Source organism: Panthera onca, chromosome A3 (assembly GCF_046562875.1).
Source record: "Panthera onca isolate mPanOnc1 chromosome A3, mPanOnc1 haplotype 2, whole genome shotgun sequence".
NCBI lineage: Eukaryota > Metazoa > Chordata > Mammalia > Carnivora > Felidae > Panthera > Panthera onca.
Genome location: NC_138341.1, coordinates 101,636,695 through 101,656,653, shown reverse-complemented (window position 1 = coordinate 101,656,653; position 19,959 = coordinate 101,636,695). Strand labels below are relative to the sequence as shown.

The 19,959-nt window shown below is 43.1% G+C and overlaps 1 protein-coding gene across 2 annotated transcripts in view; it reads left to right on the top strand.

Moving 5' to 3' along the window:
- Window positions 1–1,501: 1,501 nt before the first annotated feature.
- ISM1 (isthmin 1) overlaps window positions 1,502–19,959 on the top strand; it is a 74,432-nt gene continuing 55,974 nt past the window's right edge. Inside the window, exon 1 of one of the 2 annotated variants that reach the window (XM_060611907.3) lies at window positions 1,502–1,745. In XM_060611907.3, the coding sequence (XP_060467890.3) occupies window positions 1,608–1,745 (138 nt within the window). In that variant the 5' untranslated portion in view covers window positions 1,502–1,607. Of the gene's footprint in view, window positions 1,746–1,779; window positions 1,968–19,959 lie in introns of those variants that run through there. The other variant, XM_078444277.2, reaches the window with a different exon arrangement.

The following is a 19,959-nucleotide window of genomic DNA, read 5'->3' as shown; positions in this document are numbered from 1 at the left end:
GGCGGAGGAAGTGCAGTATAAAAGGCCCCAGTCTTACAGCGCGCTCACCACTCTGAGCTACTTTGGGAAGGCGGGATCCTGAGCAAGATCAAAAGAGAGGGGAACGCGCGGTGCCACTGCGGTGATCCCAGCCTACCATCGGACCCAGTTTGCTCTTGCGCTCGAGGCCAAGCTCCGCGCTCTCTGCTCGACCCCGGAGCCTTTCCACTCGCCGGCTGCCCCCAGCACGGCATGAGCCGCGCGCGGGAGCCGGAGGCTGCAGCGCGGTCATGAGGCGGTGGCCCAGGAGCGGCGGCTGTGCGACGCCAGCCCCTAGGTCCCCTCCGGGAGCAGCGCCTCCGGGATGAGCCCCTCGACCCGTGACTGCCTGAGCTGAGATTGATCCCCAGTGCCCTACCTACGTACTGCGCGCCCGAGCCAAGCCCTGAAGCTTCCCACCGCGCCACCTGCGCGCTCCACCGGACCGACACCTAGCGAATCCGACTCGCCTCCCTTTCCAGGCTCTACCAGGCGCCACCGGCGCGTGAGCTGCGCTGCTCAGGGAGCGCAGGCCCACCGTCCAGGAGCAAGTGTCAAGACCCTTCTGGAACTACACTTTATCATTCCCCTGGTACACACGCACGCCAGCTTCAGCAAGGGGCGCACAGTCGCAGACAGACACCTGGCTTGCCCTGAGCCCCCTCCGTTCTCCACCACCACAACTCCCAACTCCACTTTGTCAATAAAGGTTTCTAAACTCGCCCAGGCACCCCACCCACCCACAGCCCCGAGCCTCAGTACGCACAAGGCTCTGCCCTCGGCGGCCACAGCGACCTCGGCAGCAGTGCGCGCACTTGGCGCAGCCCGGCAGGCGGACGCCGACCCCGGAGGGGCGCCCGGGTCACCTCCAAACTGTGACAGCCCCCGTGTACCCGGGGTCCCCATCTGGATCCAGCTCACCCTAGGACTCGGCGGCGGGGCGGCGGCCCGCGGCCCGAAGGAGCGCGGGGAGGAGGGGAGGTGGCTCGTCGGGTGAGTGGCTCCGGGCGGCAAGGGCGGGGGAGCCAAGCGTGGAGGTAACTCCGGGCCGCCACTGAAGCCCTCCTCCTCATTCTCCTCCTCCTCCTTCTCCTCCTCCTCCTCCTGCTCCCCGCGCTCCTCTGGCGGCCGCTCCCGCTCCAGCTGCGGCGCCGCGGCCACATCTGGGGCGCCCATGTGCGCTCGGGGGCTCGGCTGCGCCTGCCCCGCCGCCGCCCCCGCTACCCCCTGCCCGCAGGGTGGTCCCCGGCCCGGCCCGGGTCCCGGGCAGCCCCCCGTCCCCGCCGCCGCCGCCGGGGAGCGCCGGGGTTTGCTCCGCAGCCGGCTTGGACGCCCCCGGCCCCGCCGTGGCTCCGCCGTGGTGCGGCGGCGGCGGCGGCGGCGGCGGCGGCGGCGGCTCCTGCTCCCCCGACCCGGCGCGCCCCGCTGAGCCCAGCGCCAGCCCCGCGGGCCCGGGGAGCGGGGCCCCAGCGGGGGCCGAGGCGGGAGCCGCGCTGCCGGGCTCCCGGGCTCCAACTCCGCCTCCCCCGGCGCCGCCGCCGCCGCCGCCGCCCGCCGCGCCGGGTCCTAAAGCCGCGCGCCTCAAGAGGATGGTGCGTCTGGCGGCCGAGCTGTTGCTGCTGCTGGGGCTGCTGCTGCTCACGCTGCACATCACAGTGCTGCGCGGTTCGGGAGCCGCCGACGGGCCGGACGCGGCCGCGGGCAACGCCAGCCGGACGCAGCTGCAGGTGAGTGCGCCGCCAGAGAGGGGCGCGCGTGGCAGCGGGGACCGGGTGGCAGGGTGCCGAGCAAGCGCAGGCTGGATGCGAGGGGGCGGGTCCCCCGCCCCACCAAAGAGCAACGGTCTTGCGGGGACAACCTGTCTTAGGCAGAGACGGAGCGGGGTTGCGTGCCGGAGACTGAACCCCGTATTGAGGTCTGGCAGATGCTGTCCTCCAGGTTTTTCACAGGTCAGGTACCTGGGGGTGCGAGGCTTGGGATGGGCGGCTTGGTATGTGTTTGTTTTGGGGTGGTGACAGTCTTTGATTGCCCTTTTGTGGCTGAGTAATGTTACTCTGGGGGGTGAGGGGAACGGCAGGAGACTCTTAACTATAGGGTAATACCCCCAAACTGGGTTTGGGAGAAAGAACCCCAGGGAGTCTGCCCCTTCAGAAAGCATCGCCAAGGGTCAGGAAATAATGTCCCAGAGGAAAATGGCCAGACACCCTGTTTTCCCGCGCGGTCCACGTGCCTCCCACGTCCCTCCCCAGCCTTGCGGAGGGCGCGGAGTCAAGCCACCTGTCGTGCTTGGGGCCCGAGTCACCCGGGGCTTTTAAAAATATAGTAAAGACTTTCAGCGTTCTTCCCCTCTTGAGGGTCGCTTTAGGAATGAGATTCTGAGCATCCGTTGCGCTCCAAGGCTGGAGAGGGGGTCGCCTTTGGGGAAGTGAGGGGGCTCCAGACACAAGGTTAATTATGTTTTCCGAATAAAGGATTGCTCAGGTATAGATTTCTTGTCACTGCCCTGGAAAGCGTTTTTCCTTGAGTGTTACAACTGTCAACTTGGAGCATGGGTAGAAGTCAGCAAGGATTTTCCCAGGAAGCCTCGGTAATTTTCTGCCTCCTAAAATCTCTTCCTCAAACCAGCTCTTTTAAACTCTTTGCTCTGCAGTGTGGAGATAAGTAGTATTCATTGTTCCCAAAGAACTTTACAACCATTGCCCCTGCTAATGTACTTTTTAATGTAATTTTTGTGAAAAAAAAAATTGTTAAAGAGAGAATTCACTTAAATATTTCTGTAGTGCTTACTATGTGCCTGTGTGCCACTGTATTAAGTGCTTTACAGAATTTCATTGATTTAATGAGGTACTATACTGTTAATATGCTCCCTTTACAAATGCAAAAACTGAGGCACAGAGAGATTAGGAAACTGGCCAATTTTCATGCATTCCAAACTCTTGATTACTTATACCAAGTTTTCTCTCTGCCAGGATGTTATAGACTAAAGCAAGGTGATCCTTGCACACAAATACAAAACCAGGAATGGAAAAGAATACACCCCAGAGCCTACAGTTCTTTTAAATTTGGGACATTTCTGGAGCGCCTGGGTAGCTCAGTCTGGGTTGGTCGACCAACTTCAGCTGACATCATGATCTCTCAGTTTGTGAGTTCAAGCCCAGCATAGGGCTCTGTGCTGACAGCTTGGAGCCTGGAGCCTGCTTCAGATTCTGTGTATCCCTCTCTCTCTGCCCCTCCCCTACATTCTCTCTCTCTCTCTCTCTCTCTCTCTCTCTCTCTCAATACCCATTAAAAAGAAATTTTAATTTGGGGCATCTCTGAAGATGTTCTAAATTTGTGGGGCCTGCCCATCTTCTGTGGGCAAACAGGTACAATGACAGACGTATCGGATTCCTTTGGGGAAACTGAAGACACTCCCATTCTGTAGATGGTGCGACACCCACCAGTCTACCACTGCCGGCATAATTCTTAATATCTTCAAGATTTCTGGAAGTCATATTTTGTACATGATGTTTTCTTTCCTCATGGACTCATGAAAAGCTATAAAAATGATGTTCTATGGAAAAGTAAATTTGGCAGATTTCTTTATGAGGTGTTTGCTATCATTAGAATAACCTGGGGTTGGCCTTTTCTGCCTGAACAGTAAGGTAATGAGAGAAGCAGCTGGTGGAAGTGGCAGCTGCAAAGGGGAAGTGGATTAAATTCTCAAAGGGGCCTTTGGCTGAAGAAGTTCCCCAAGAGGGCAAAAGAAATGGGGGATTTAGAAGGAGTAATGCTCCTAGGAGTATCTTGGGTCCCAAGCAGCTGCTAATCCACCAGCTTCAGTTTATCTTGCAATAGTGTTTGATTATTCTGTCCACTCAATGCACTTATCCAGGCAGAATGATGAGTTTAACAGTTTGGTTCATAATTTTACTCTCTTTTGTAATTTGTTATTATAAAAGTTTTATATTCTTCCTGACTAAAGTTATTTCTCTGGCTCTCCAAAGATCTTACCATTCAAATGGAGAGAGAGAATATGTCACACCAAGTGAGGAGGTCTGCAAAAAACATTTAGGTTATTGTTTTCAGCCCAGGACACTGAATTCACTAGTAGCAGGTGTATTTAAAAACAAAACTGCAGACACTGTATTCTTTCTGTTTAGTGGACATGTGTAACCCATCTCAAAATCCATTTAAATGTGTTGGTTCTGTGATATTTTAAGCTGCTAAATTCATTCTTTGTAACCAGGAAGTTAATCAGTCCCTAGACTACATGATTGTTCTTGTTATTTCTGCTTAAAATATTCTAAAATATGAGGTTGGAGTGAGAAATAAGCATAGTTCGTTTATTTACCCAAACTGTAATATCTTTGGGGTCATTTAAGAAGAGATACTCCCTTATTTAAGATCTGGTTGTTTTGACGTTATTAAGGACATCCAATAAAATAGTAGTAAGAATAACAACAATCATGACTAAGATTTCTCAAGTGTCTTTTACGTGTCAGGCACTGTCCTTAGCAGTTTACATATATCAACAAAAGTCTTGTGAATCAGGCACTATCATTATTCTTGATTCAACTAAAAGAACTGAGGTTAGGTAACTTGTCCAAGGTTGCCCACCTAGAAACACTATATTTCAAGTGGCTCATGAAACCAATGATGTTAGTCGTCACACCGTTTTGAATATTTAAAAATATCTGATAAGAAATTGTCTGGTTGTCTGCAACAGCTGCATAAAAATGTACAGAAACATTAACTTTTTTCACTTTTGAATGAAATCTAAGCTCTTCATTGAAATAAGTGTCTCATGTTCAGAGACGCAGACTAGTTCTTTGAGGTCTTTAATAATAGTCAGAAAACAATGATATATAATAAAAGCAGTCTGGAAGATAGAACATCCCAAAATATAGAATCCCCAGGCAATAATAACAACTATTATTATATTTCTTTTATTTGAAATTCACATGACTACCTCTCTACTGAATCTCAGTCAGATTTAAAACCATAAATTTCTACAGATTTTAATAGGAAAGTTAGAATTTATTAAGACAGTGAGATATAAGCAAATATTATAAACCATCAAATTGATTATTTTTACAACGCCATTAAAGCAACCCAAACTCTGAAATGTAACTTAGTGCCTTTGTTCTCTATCTCTTAACTACTGTCTTTATGAGCTCTTTCTCCCTTTATCGCTCTACTTGCCTTCAGTAAAACAACTTAGCTTCTGGTACTGAAGAGGTCATCAGAGCCATTTATAGCAGTAGAAGCAAAAGCAACATTTATTTGTATTTAATACAAGTACGTTTCCTACAATGATTCTGTGGGATTGACAGAGAATTTGAGTCTTTGTATACTCATTTTGTAGATGAGGAAACTGAGGCCTGGAGAGATTTGAGTAACTTGCCCAAGGCCACACAGCTGTGATGGGGACAGGGCCGAGCTTCAGAACCAGGCAGGCTGATACTGGAGCCCAAGTTCTTGTTCCTATTCAGCAGAAAGACTCCCAGCTCTGATTCAAGTCAACAGCCATTGTATTTCTTGTTTCATGGCTTGCCTTCCCATTATCCAGACAGGCTGGTGGCTCTTCTCCCTGGAATTCTTTATAAATTATGGATGACTGTCCCACTTAGCTATTACTACATAACAAACTACCCCGATATTTAGTGGCTAGAAACAACCATTCTTTCGTTAGCTCATCAAGAAAACTTGCTCCAGGCTCAGCGGGGTGGTTCTTCTGCTGATCTCACCTGGAGTTACTCATGTGTCTCTAGCCTAGTGTTGGCTTGACATGAGCTTGATAGTCCAGGATGACCTCACTCATATGTCTGATGGTTGATGCTGGCTGTCACCTAGGCTCTGTCTCCACAGAGTCTTTCATCTTCAAGGAACCTAGCCCACATAGCCTGACGTGGTGGACTTAGAGCAGCAAGAGAGTAAAAGCAGAAGTTGCAAAGCCTCTTGAAGAACTTGTACAACTTCAGCTACATTCTATGAGCCAAATAAATCACTGGGCCAGCTCAGAGTCTAGGGCACAGGGAATAGACTCCTCTTGATTGGAGGACCAGAAAAGTAATATTGCAAAGGAGCATGTGTATAGCAATGGGAGGAATTACTGTGGCTATGTTTGCAAATATCTACCATATTCATTTTTTGTCTCATATGCTTTGTAAATGTTTAGACCAATCTTGCACTCACCTTTTAATATTGTTTATGCTGCCTTTGTAGTAGTACAAAAAGTAGTAGTAGAAAAAGTTTCTACTTTATTTATTTTTTGTAATGTCTTATTTATTTTTGAGAGAGAGAGAGAAACAGAGCATGAATCGGGGAGAGGGAGAGAGAGAGGGAGACACAGAATCTGAAGCAGGCTCTGAGCTGTCAGCACAGAGCCCAGCGCAGGGGTCAAACTCACAAACCATGAGATCATGACCTGAGCAAAAGTCGGATGCTTAACTCACTGAACCACCCAGGTGCCCCAAAAAACTTTCTGTTTTGAATGTAATCAACTCTGAATCCTTTTATGATTTTCGGTTGTCTTGCTTTACTTACAAAAAGGTTCCTCAAATAAAGATTGTCATAATCTTTAAATATATTTTGTTCTAACAGTTTTATAGTTCCTTATTGTTGTTGGCTGCTGTTGTTTAGAACAACAGTCTGCTTTGAAGTTATTTGTGGGTTTAAGGTTTAAGATGAAGGTACAACTTTGGTTTTTGTCCAAGTGAATAGCCACTTGTCCTATCATACCTAGGTTTGTTTCCTATTGTGGATAGGGTTTTATTTTTTGTTGTTATATTCTCCAATTTGTTAGTTCTAGAATATAGGAAAGTTATAGAAATATATGCTTACAGTTTTCTTGGTGTGGGCATGAAAGCTAGCAGCATCCATTTCAATAGTGTATCATTAGAGATCCATGGGATGAGGTGAAAATCTTTATTTTTTTTTTCACTTTAGCACTTTAAATAATAATCATCTCTTTCTTATGAGATTGTTAGAATTCATTCATAAGTGCTTTTAGGCTTGGTACCTCTTTGCTTGAGATTACTGATTATCATTCCATGTTAATCATGGTTAGTAGTCTATTCAGATAATATAAATTTTCTTGAGTCAATTTTGATAAATTATGTTTTCCCAGAAAATTATATATTTTTATAAACTGATAAATTACACTTTATCACTATAAAGTTTATACATAGTACAAGCATATTTTGCAAATATTTCATAACTATATTCTTTATGTTTTATGATGTACACTCTTGGATCTCTTTATAAAACCTATCAGATCAAGATTGTTGATTATATTTTGAAAACCCTCCAACTCGATGTATTTACTGTCCACTATTTTACTGATTTCTCAAGAAAATTAATTTCACTTTTATCCTACTGTTGTTGATTTTTCTGTCTCTCATTATCCCATTAATTTTTGCTTTACTTGTTTCGAATCCATGGTGTTAGGACATAAAATATCCTTTTTTGGTGGTTATATTTTATCAAGATGAAATTCCTTATTTATCATTTTATTGACTTTTGTCTTGAATACTTTTTTGTCTGATATTAATGTTGCAACTCTTGTTTTATTTCTTTTTCTTTTGAGATTTGTCGAATGTCCTTTTCCAACCTTTACTTTAAAACTTTGTCTAACTTTTTTTAAATTTAAATAGCTCTCTTATTAATAACTGATAGCTCAATTTTCTGTTTCCATGCAACACATCAATGAATGTAACTCATTTATATTTCTTGTGAGTACTGATAGATTTGAAGATATTTTTCCCATTTTGTATAGTATTCTCAAATTTCCACAATTTTTTTCCATTTTGCCTCTTACTCTCCAACTTATCTGTGTAACCTTTGGCAAGAGACTTAGCCTTTATCTTAATTTCCTCATCTATAAATTATATATATAATAGCTATTTCCTAGTGCTGTTGTAAAAATTAAAACACTGAATGCATACTAAGTACTTTATCAGAGCTTAGCACTTAAACATTCAATAAGTACTTAAATACTATTTACTTTGTTCATTTTTCCTCAAGTATTGAAAGTGTTCTATTGCTGTTATTCTCAACATTTTAACAGATTTGAACTTACACTTTTTATCAGTGCTGAGAATCAATCCGTATTTATAACCTAAAGCCTTCAAAAACAAGATTCTGACATTCTGTTTCTCTCTGTGTCCTGTGTATCTCTCAGCTTTTAATCATATTATCTGAATATTTAGGCTAAATTATTCCTCTTTCTATTTCTTTTTTCTTCTTTCTTTCTTTCTTTCTTTCTTTCTTTTTCATTATAACTCTTAGGAATAATTTCTTAGCAGTTTCATTTATGTTTCTAATAATTATCTAGACATAACTATAAAATTTACTTATTTCTTTACTGGCTGTTGCTGCTACTTGAATCTCATATTTTCATCTTTTATTTTGTTGGAAAACATTCTCAAAAAGTTATTTTAAGGTTTTATCAAAGGCTAAACTCTCTGAGATCCTAAATTTTTTAACATATCTTTATTTGGTTCTCACACTTACATGCTAATTTGGCAGTTGGCCATGTTCCACATTGTTTCCCCTCAGAATTTTGAAGATAAAATCCAATTTTATTACATCAGCTCATGTTTCATTCAAAATCGGATGCTATGTCTTTGTAGCTGGCTATTTTTTTAAACTAGAAGCTTTTAGGATTTTTCACTTTATTCATAATGTTCAGAAATGTCATCATGTTGTGTTTAGATTTAAGACTTTAGTAGTTTGTTCTGGTTGGCACTCAGTGGACCCTTTAAATCTGAAGCCCCAAGTTTGTCTTCATCGTGAGAACATTTCTTGAGTAATCTCCTTGCTTATCCACTCTTTAATCAGTTTCCTGTCCTCACCTTTTTCTAACTTCTATATCCTTGCCTCTTCTCTTCTCTTCCCTCCTCCTTCTCCCCTCCTCTCCTTTTCCTCTTCCTTTTTACTCTCTTTTTTCTCTCTCTTAGAATTTTTTAAGTTTTTAAAAGTAATGAATAATTTACATACAATAAAATAATCTTAAAAGTTCAGTTCCATTTTTGATGATTGTATATGCCCATGTAGCCACCATCAAAATTAGGATATAGAATGTCTACATCATCCCAGAAAGCCTTCTTGTGAATCTTTATTGGCAGTTCATTCCTCCCAGAGGCAACCAGTGTCTGACTCCTCTCATCACAATTAGTTTGCCTGTTTCAGATCTTCATGTAGATGGCATCATAGGTGTGCAGTTTTGTGTGTGTGTCTCTGGCTTCTTTTGCTCAACATGTTTTTGGGATTTATTTGTATTGGTGTGTGTATCAGTAGATTTCTCTTTTTTATTGGTGAGTTGTATTCCATTGTATAACCATATCATAATTTATTTCTCTATCCCCCCATTGGTAAACATTTTGATCATTTCCCATGCGTTGGATATATTTTTTTAAAAGACCATGGTAACATTCTTGTACAGGCCTTTCTGTGAACATATATTTTCATGACATGTGAGTAAATACCTAGTAGTACAACTGACACAGCTTCTATTCTTGATATTATTATAAGAATTCCTCTAAAGAAACTCACTTTTTCTCAACTCCTTTAGTGTTTCACTTTCAGTTGGTTACAATTTATTTCATGTCAACTAGAAATCATTCCTTCTTCTGTATGCGAAACTTCTCTGCTTTACACGTCTGTTCTGGATTTATTTACTTATTTGTATTTCAGCTGACTTTTCAGTAGAATTTGGAGAGGGAAAAGAAGTAAATGAAAATGCCTGATCTGCCACCTTGAACTGAAACACTATAATTTTATTTCTTAATTTAATTTTCCTGTATACAAACCAAAAGGAAGTTTTATTGTTTGTGTAGCCCCTTTGTTCTTTCTTTGCCAGCCATATTCTAAAAGGCATTGATCTTTGAGTCTTGATCATTGATCTTTGAAGTCATGAGAACTATCCATTCAGTAAAGAAGAATCTATTTTGGTTTTAAAGCTTCCAAAGGAAAGAATCCCACCATCTTCTGTGTCTTTTAAAAACCCTCAGTGTCATAATATTTTCCCTCTGATGTGTCCTTTGAATCTTTTATGCTACATCTTTATTTCATGTTTGCCTTTTTTTTCCCCACTATTCATTCACTTTTCAAAAACCATCTCATGTAGGATTTGAAGTCTATTATTTAATAGTTTCTCTGTCTTCTCCAGATTTGATTATCTCCATCTTTTTTTCAACTTGTTTGCATTGGTCTCATTTTATAGCATTTTAATGGTTTCTTTGGTCCTCTCATTTCTCTTTCATCTTCTGAGAACATCTTCTGCAAACCTTGGCTCAGGATTTTTTAATCTATAAAAAAAAAAGATGGTGATGAAGCTTCTGTTCAGTGACAGCTAGGGTATCCCTCTGTATTCATTTCCTAAAGGACAGAAGATTCTTCAGAGGATGAGTTAGGGGTGTCATTTTAATGCCCAGATTATATGCAGTGAGTTTATGAAGTAATGGAAGAGTATGCTATTAAGAAACAGATCTCATTTTGCATTTTATTTAAATCTTTTCTGTGCTCCACTTCAGTAAGAACTTCATAAGAAGCCATGAACATAAAAGATAAAATTTAATTTCCTTCTTTCTGTGGCTGATGAGTCCATATTTTAGATGAAATACAATGCTAATAAAGTCAATATGCTAGTGGCCAGTGTTCCTCTTGGGACTAAGCACTCACTGCCCACTGTGGTCATTGTCTTGATAACATAACTTTATGGCTTCTCCCTTCTCTACCTTCTTTCCTTTTCCACTACCAAAGCTTTCTGGGATCATCTCCCAAATATACTACTTGCTCTTTGTCTCAGAGTTTCCTTGTGGGAGAACCCAAACTAAATGAAGCACTACTCACACGTTAGGCATGGGGATAGTGACCACTTTTCTAGATAGTGATGGTATAGGAAAGCTATGGGGCAGAGTTTCCATGAGGCACCTGCTGCTTCTTGCCATCAACAAGGTTGAGGCCTGTTAGTCTCAGAAAGGTACATGCTATGGGCAACAACAGAATCAGGCCATGCTATGCCCTCCCAGAGCAGCTGGGAACAGAGGGAATTCCAAAATTGTAGGAATGGGAAAGATCAGGCCTGGGCAAACCCTCAAATTGCTGGTGTGTAAAGAGATAACTGGTCTTTTCTCTCCTGAGAGCCTGATTCTGTGCTTGTGTGCTATTTTAGGTAGGAGAGTGAGCGACAATAGAAAGTCCTCAAAGATATATGGGATTGTCATCTAATGCCTTAAAAAGGCAGAGGCCCAGATGCCTTGTTAAATGTAGCTTCATCAACTCCCCAAGCACTGACCGGCATGTGTCACTGAAAAGTTGTTTCTGTAAACTGAGTAGATATAAAAACAGTGGATTAATTACTCCTTCTTCCTCTTGGTCTGACCCATGCACACTTTAGTAAACCAAGTCATCTTGCATAGAGCACTGTCTGGGACTCATATACCTCTGTAACAGAGCAGTACCCCTTTACCCGCTGGCAGAGACAGTGCTGCAGGGCCTGTCTTCAAGTTTGGGACCCTGGGCTGCCAGACTCACAGTTTGGGGCGCTCCAATCCCCAGATGTTCACATAAGTGACCTGGAAAAAGGAAGGAAGTCTGTGAATGCAATAGGCCACTTCCTGCCAGACACCACATCTCTATTTTCAAAAATAACGAGATGTGGTTAGAATCTATATGAAGGATCCAGGGAAGCTGGAAACGATGCCTTAAGCCCCCCAGGTGTTAACTTACTCCCAAAGGCATCTAGATAGAATATCCATGCCCATGCCAATGAAACAAATGAAAAACATGCCTTGGCTCCCAACTGCCTCTTGGAGATAGCAGTGGGAAGAAGATAGAGGGAAAAGTGGCAGTTGTGTTATTATTTTTAAAAACAGAGCTTTATTGAGGTGTAATTGACATAAAGGGAACCATGCATATTTAAAGTGAACAATCCAGTGGGCTTTGACACCTGTCAAACCGGCACTGCTATCAAGATAATGAATAAATCTATCATCTCCGAAAGTTTCTTTGTGCTCCTTTGTGATTCTTCCTTCATTCTCCAGCAATCTCCGGGCCACTGAGCTGCCTTCTGTCACTATAGCTTTTGCATTTCCTAGATTTTTATGTAACTAACATCATACAGAATGTACAGTACAATACGCTTCTTTGCTCACCATAATGACTTTGAGAATCATCCATGTTTTATGTATAAAGTGTTTGATCCTTTTTATTGCCAATTAGTATTGCACTGTATGCATACAACATGCTTATCCACTCATCCATTGAAGCACATTTAGGCTGTTTCCAATTTGGGCCTATTAAAATAAAGATGCTATGAATATTCAGGTATAAGTCTTTGCATGGACATATGCTTTCATTTCTCCTGTGTGAATACTTAGCAGAATGGTTGGGTCATACGATAGGTGTATGTTTAGCTAAATTAGGAAATTGTAGCAATCTTTTTAAGGCACTCACATAACATGTTTGGGATCTGTAACAATCCACGGATGCCACTGGAAAACTTCAGAGAATTTGGACGTTGAGTCTCAGGAAGAGATCCTCTTACAGTTAAACCATTTGTAGACTATGTTCTGCAATATACAACTGATTCTCGAACAATGCAGTCAAAAATCCACGTATAATTTTGACTCCCCATAAACTTAACATCCAATAGGCTACTGTTGACCAGAAGCCTTACTGATAACATAAACAGTTGCTTAACGCATATTTTGTATGTTATACATATTATATACTGTATTCTTATAATCAAGCTAGAGAAAAGAAAATGTTATTAAGCAAATCATAAGGAAGAGAAAGTACATTTACAGAACTATACTGTATTTATCAACAAAACCAATAAGAAGCCACATAAGTGGACTCATGCAATTCAGACCCCTGTTGTTCAAGACTCAATTGTATTATGAAAAATGGAAGGAAGAAGAGAAGAGATTGTCTTCTTGCAAAGAATTCTCCTGTTTTTCCAGGATGCCCAAAGTATGGAAATTTCATGGGGCTCAATTCTCCAGGTGATGGTGGTAGAGGGAAAGTTAGGTGCTGGACAGAAAAACAGGTTGGAAAGATGTCCCAGCAGAAGACTCAGTTTCCTCCATAAGCTTCTGTCCATCACTCCCCTCATCTTCTTGTCCCAGGCCTTCCCTGACTAGATTTTAAGAAAACCAGAAATAGACTTGGTATCTCTTGCCTGGGGACCCAGTTACATTGTGACTTAGAAATCTGGTATTGGTTATGACCCCCAAATGAATTGGACACCAGTTTTATTGCCATGAACCTTCAAATTCCAGGAAGTAGAAAGGGCAAAAAGTAAAAAAGGGGAGATCTCATTAGGTGATTCTAATCCTTAGCCCATGAAATGGGTTGAGGAAATGTTAATATGAGCTGATCTCCTGGCTACGCCAGACATTATGAGTGCACAGTATTATAAACCCACCCAGAATTCTCATTGGAGGGCAGGGACTGTCCTTCCCTTACCCATCTGCTGCCTTGATGTTCACCAGGTGCAGCTGTGGCTCTGAGATACAGGTGAGAAGCTTGGGGTGACTTCTCTGCCTTTGCACCCAGAGTGCATTCTGTGGAACAGCAGCGGCATCTCCTGGGATCTTAGAATCTCAGGGCTCATCCAGAACAACTGAGTCAGGATCTGGATTTTATAAGGGCCCCAGACTCATCATATATATGCATGTCACAGTTTAAGAAGCACCATTCAAGATGCATATCTTACAAGTCCCAGAAAACACTCAATACAGGTCAGGTATTATTCATCTATTGCCCAATTATGCTGCACGACCAAGTACCCTCAAACTCAGTGGCTGTAACAATAAGCATGTATTCTCATGCTGATGGGTCTGAAGATCATCTGGGGTTCAGTAGATCTAGGCAGGCTAAGTTGCAACCTGTGGGTTGGGTCTGGGTTTCTTCCATGTGTCTCCTATACTTGTGCAACCAGTGAGCTACCTGCCACATGTTCCTCTCATGATGATCAAATGCACAGAAAGGCAGAGGCAATGGGCACTCTTAAGGCTTTGCTTGGGCCACACTATCCCTTCAGCACAAACTAGTCACCAGGCCCGACAGAGTGGCAAAAGGCATGGGCTTTGGATTTGTTTCAAGTTCACTTGTGCTTCTCACTAACATGTGTACCCTTAGGCAAAAGTCTCACGTTTCTCTCTGCTTCTGTGTCCTGTTCAGTAAAATGGGGTAAGAGTAATAGATAAATCACTGGGAGCTTATAATGTTGCAAGGACCAACCACCCTTGATGTATAGGAATGGTTTAACTCATGGGTATGATAGAGCTGTGTGACCTTGGGCAAGTCACTTCAACTCTCTGCATTTCATTTTCTTCACCTAAGAATAGACATCCTAATGGGATAATTCTAATTTGTGAACTTCATCTTCAAAACTGATAACGATGATGCAAAAGCTAACACTGAGCATTTACTCTATGCCGGACACTGCTGTAAAGACGTTAGATGTATTTACACCTTTAATTCAAAATAGCCCAATGGGGATTATCTCCATTTTGCAGCTGAAGAAACTGAGGCAAAGCAATATGAGGAAACCAAGGTTTAACATCTGATTGTTCAGAGCACCTCATGTGGAGGGAAAGATACCACAGAACTGCTGCAGTCCAGGCTTGGCTCCATGTGGCTGACACATTCTGCCTCACGCCAATCAGTGATGCTTCTAAAAAGGCTATTCTTGGCTTCTGCTCCCATGTGGGAAAAAGAAAAGAAAGAGCAGGGGCAGCTTGAGAGAAGAGACTGGGAAAGCAGCTGTCCTCCTGGTTAAACAGCAGCCCCCTCCCCATGCTACCCACCATGCGGAAGCAGATGCTGGATGGATGTGATGAGCACTTCTGGTGGGACCCAGCCATCACCTAGGGCTGTGGTGTGGAGCAGACCAGCCTGGCTCTGAACCAGCATCAGGCTGAGGGGAAGCGTGAGGCCGGAAGGACCCTGCATCTGAGAAACTAGAGGTAGAAAAGGCTGTGGATTTCTCTGCCAGCACAGGATTCCACCCACCAAAGGTTGTTTGTTAGTCAAGAAATGCACGTCGATCTCTGTGTGTCTTCGTTCTGAATGCCCTCCCTTGTGCGGTCTCACTGCTTAAAATTCATGTGCTCCATGGCAGGGATGGAACTGTGCCCGCAAATATGTTATTCATCACTCACAAACCTTAACAATTTAAGCCTGAAACCACTTCCCTGATGAAGGGGGACACCCTTTCCTACCTTCCTTTCCCAGACAAAACAGAAGAGAAACAGGACAAGCCTTGGGGGCAGGAGCCTGAGGAACTCTCTGAGCTGTGTATTCTACTTTCTTAATGACTGTTGCTGGCCAGAAGGATAACTTCCTTGTGGCTAATCCAATTTTCCCTTTCTTCAATGTGTCACAAAGTCCATTTTCTCAAGGTCTTCTGAGGAACAAGTAGTCAGCTTTTTAAAATGTTTCCCATAGGTGAGAGTAGTATCATATTTCCGTTTTTATTTATGGCACTACATTGCTAATATCTGGTCAGCCACTCTGGTTCCAGATCTTTTTCAGTTATTCTTGCCAAGTTCCTGACTGCCCTAAATCCCCAGTGTATTTTATCTTCTGTTTTGTTTTTGTTTTGGTAGGCTGTGTCTTATACTTCAGGTATGTTCTGCAGTGCCCTATTTCTTCTCCCTTTGCACCCCAGATGTTGAGTTGGGACCAGTCTCATTTCAGCTATCTTAATAGCTTATTAATTTGCCAATTGTCACAGAATTGAGCACTGACTAGGTAGATAGCTAGATAGAAAGGAAAAAATCATTTTAAAAAATATATGACCACTGAAAATATGAAATCACTATAATATGCTGCCCGAAAGAAAAAATGAGAAAGAAAGAAAAAAAACCCAAATCTGAAGAGATCCAAGTGTTGGCAAGAAGGTGGAGCACCTGTAGGGAATGTGAACTGGTATGTACACTTTGGAAAATTGGTTTCCAAGCTATTAAAATAATATAAATGTATCCTCTGACCCAGCAATCCCATCCTGGAAATATACCCAACAGAAATATGCACTCCAAGCTCTGAAAAAGAATGCTCAGAGCAACACTATTTAAATAGCCCCAAACTGGAAACAGTGAAATGCCCGTCAACAGTAGAACAGATAATCAGTAAGTACACACACAGATAGCGAACAACTAGTCACAACATGTACAACTTCACAAATGTAATGTTGACTGAAAGAAGCCAGGCACAAAGGAGTACATGGATGATTCTGTTTATATAAAATAACCAGGAAGAACTAGAAGAGAGAACACTGGTCACCCTTGTCAAGGAAGTGACTAGAAGGGAGCATAAAGGGGCTGTCTGGGGCACTGGTAGTAATGTTCTGTTTCTTGATGTGAGTGTGGACTACACAGATGCAGTTTATGAAATCTCACTGGGCTGTATAGTTATATATGTGCATTTTCCATATGTGTATCAGACTTCAATTAAAAATACTGTAAAAAATGCAGTGGGCAGGGTGGACGGTACAGAAGAGATGGCCATTTTTCACTGGGAAAGGCAACCCACAAGCCCTGGAGCCCACTCTCTTTGCTCCCTGATGTGTACTACCCTGCAGACTGGTCTTCAAATTGTAATGAATGTGGACTAGTTTCAGTGTTATGAGGATCCTCCTCTGCCTCCATGGCCCAGTGCTATTGTTATGACATCAAAGACCAACTGCTGACTAAGATACAGTCCATATGAAAAGAATGACCAGCAAATTTACTGCTTGACTTCATTCCCTTTAAATGGAACTGGCCCCGTGGTCCTCTTTCAAAGCTCAGTTGTAGACATATATCTTCTTTATAGGACACCGTGTACAATAAAGAGAAGCAATAATTTAAAACTTAAAAAAAAAAAAAAAAAGAATACCTTTGAGAGCGCTGTGAGGTGAGCATTCCATCACTGTGGTTACATGTGCCCAAACACTCCTAAAAGTCTAGCCGTTGGTCTGACAGCCTTCTATTCAACATGGTGACTTTTTTTGGACCAACTGAGTTCTATTTTTATGCTCCCACCCTTTCCCTAGGCTTTGCAAGTTCTTGGGAAAGTCCTTGATGAGGGGTGATCTACTTCAAGCCACCTCACTGAAGTCAGGCAGAATGGCAAAGTCTGTATCCCAGTACTCATTAACTTATTTGGAGTTGCCCTTTGTGGAGTACACATTTTTTTAAGGACTGAGCCGAAACTAAGCCTGGATCAGTTCTATGCAGTCCCTTAATACCAACATGGACAGCATTCCTTCACACAGCTCTAAGTGTGGAAGTCTCAGGGAGTTATTAGCACTTATGGATACTGAGTGACAAAAGAATGGAGTTGTTTTATGACTGTGAGAAAAGTAAGAACCTCGTTACCTTTCTAAGAGGGAATAAGGTTCTGCAGCATGCAAGTAAAATTCCTTACAACGTATAGGCTGTCCCTGGCGTGACTTGGGATCTGGCCCAGCTTGTGGAGGAAGAGGCTTCTGCAGTCAAAATTTACCAGCCTGCTCAAAACCAAACAATCCAGAACAATCCTTTCAATATGCAATCATGTATTACAGTGGTGCATTGGCCCACAGGGGATAAAACATTTCAAGAGTTGCCAAGTCATCCTGGCCCAAGGCTTCCCCTCCTGTTTAATCCATTACTCTTGAACAGGTTCAGCATACCATACTTTGCTGGAAAAAGGCTAACTGCTGAGAAGATCCTTTCCTTTGTGTTCCCCTCACTGGCACCTTCAGGAAGGCACACGTATCGTGTGAAACAGCTACAGTTTTCCTGTTGAGGGTTTGATGGAAGCAAAGCAATTCATAAGACACCTATGAAATGAGATAAATCTCACTTAAAATGGGAATAAGTATCCAATGGAAGAAACTGGAAATATTTGAAGAGGCCATGGAATCCCAAGGAGAGTAACTCTAACTGCTGAGCAGCAGGTGGAAATAATGAGTCTGGCTCTTCTGAAGGCACCTGCGGCAGACAGCTTTTCTGTTCCAAGTTCTCACTGCTGGCCTCCTTGTCCTGAGGTGCAGTCCAGTGTGGTCCCCATGCCTGACGGTGGTTCCTTCACTGCTTCTTCTCCAAGGCCTGGCCCGATGCTAAGCTATGAGATAACCCAAAAATGAATGTCAGTGTCCTTGGCCCTAAATTTGTTCATAAATGGGGAAAGGGGAGGAAGAAGCGAAGGCAAGTGGGCCTGACCAGAACGAGAGAACTCAGTTACAGAAAGGCAGGGTCCAAAATAAGGGAAGAATTCTGTGCCATGGACCCAAGAAGAGCACCATTTCCACCTTCCTAATGTGAGTGAAGGACAGGGATATGAGCACAGGGGAATACTAAGAGATACAATCACAGCCTTAAAGAGCAACCCTCTAATTAAAGAGGCTGCATCTTTTCTCTGGGCCCCTGAATGCTTGTTGCTCCAAGATTGCTCAAATCATTTACTCAATTTACTTTACTTAGAAGGCCCTGTATGTTTCTCCTATTCTTTGGGTCAGAGTTCTTCACACCATTTAGGATGCGGTGTAAATGGAAGTGCTGTGGAAACTTGCCAGTGAGATGGAGCTTGCCAAAGTGGCAGGGGCTGTCTGTAGACCACACAGACTCTTTTTAAGAGAAAAACTCAGCACCCGCAAAATCCCAGATGTTCAGCCTGAAGCAACATCAGGGAGCCATCTGTGGGCTCCCCCTTGAGACTCAAGGACAGGTGGATGCTGTCACGAGAATTGCTATGGCTGTGCCCTGGAAGGTTCTTGGTCCTAACAATCTAAGTGAAGCGCTTCTTGTGCCATCAAGATACAGGGGCATATGACAGGTGTATGCCAGGGTCACAGCATGTGGTTGCAGGCATGGTCACTGCCCTGCTCACTCGGTTGAACCAGGGCTTCATCCAAGCTCTGTGCTACCCCCCACAACCATGATGAGGTGCTCTACTTAAAAGGCAGGTTGCAGGCACTCACCAAACACTAGAATTTTGTTGTCGGCAAGACCCCTGGAAAACTAAGTCCCAACCTCTCATTTCTTGCATGAGGAATCCAAAACCCAGAGAAATGAAAGAACTTCCTCAAGACTATACTACTCATTCCAGGTTGACCAACTCGTAGGCCAGTCCTCTTTCAGGAAGCCACACAACCTCCCATTTCTGGACATCTTTAAGAGAACTGGAGCATATGTACATCTAAAATGCCCAGGCTCTGATATTATAGTTACTGTTAGGTTGTTATGAGAGCCGAAAGGAAATTCAATGAACATGAAGTGTAGCTTTATTTCAGATACCGGGTTGCAGTCAGGTAAAGACATAATGTACATAGAAGTATAGAGCATAGCCTGACTATACAGTAAGCATCCCATTATTCCATTCATTCATTTAGCACTTACATATTGAGTGTCTCCTATATGCAGGCATTGTGCTAGACACTGGAGATTCAACAGAGTACAAGCTTATGCTCTGGAAGGGGAGATTGAGAAGAATTAATTCATAAGTAAAGTAATAGATGTAAAGTAGATGGTAATAGGTGCTTAGCAGTAATAGTAATAGATGGTAAAGTAATAGATGGTAAAGTAGATGGTAATAAGTGCCAGCAGGACATGAACAGGGAGCAAAGATAGGGAATACCTGCGGGTACCTACTAAAAGAGTGTGACCAAGGAAGGACTTGGTGGAAGAGTGACACTGAAGCCTGGAGCTAAAGAGTAAGACAGGGCTATCTTTGCAAAGAACTAGGAGGAGAGCAATTCAGGCAATGTAATCCCACACACCAAAACCTTGAGGTGGGAAACTTTGACTTGACTAAGGGACAGAAAAAAGACTGGAGAAAGAGAGTAAGTATAAGGGAAAAAGTGATTTTAGAATTTGTAGAAGAGGGTGGAGCCTTGTAGGTCATGATAAAAGATATAGCTGTGCTTCTGAGATCAGCAAGGAAGGAGTCATTAAAGAGATTTTGGATGATGGCTCTGTCTGG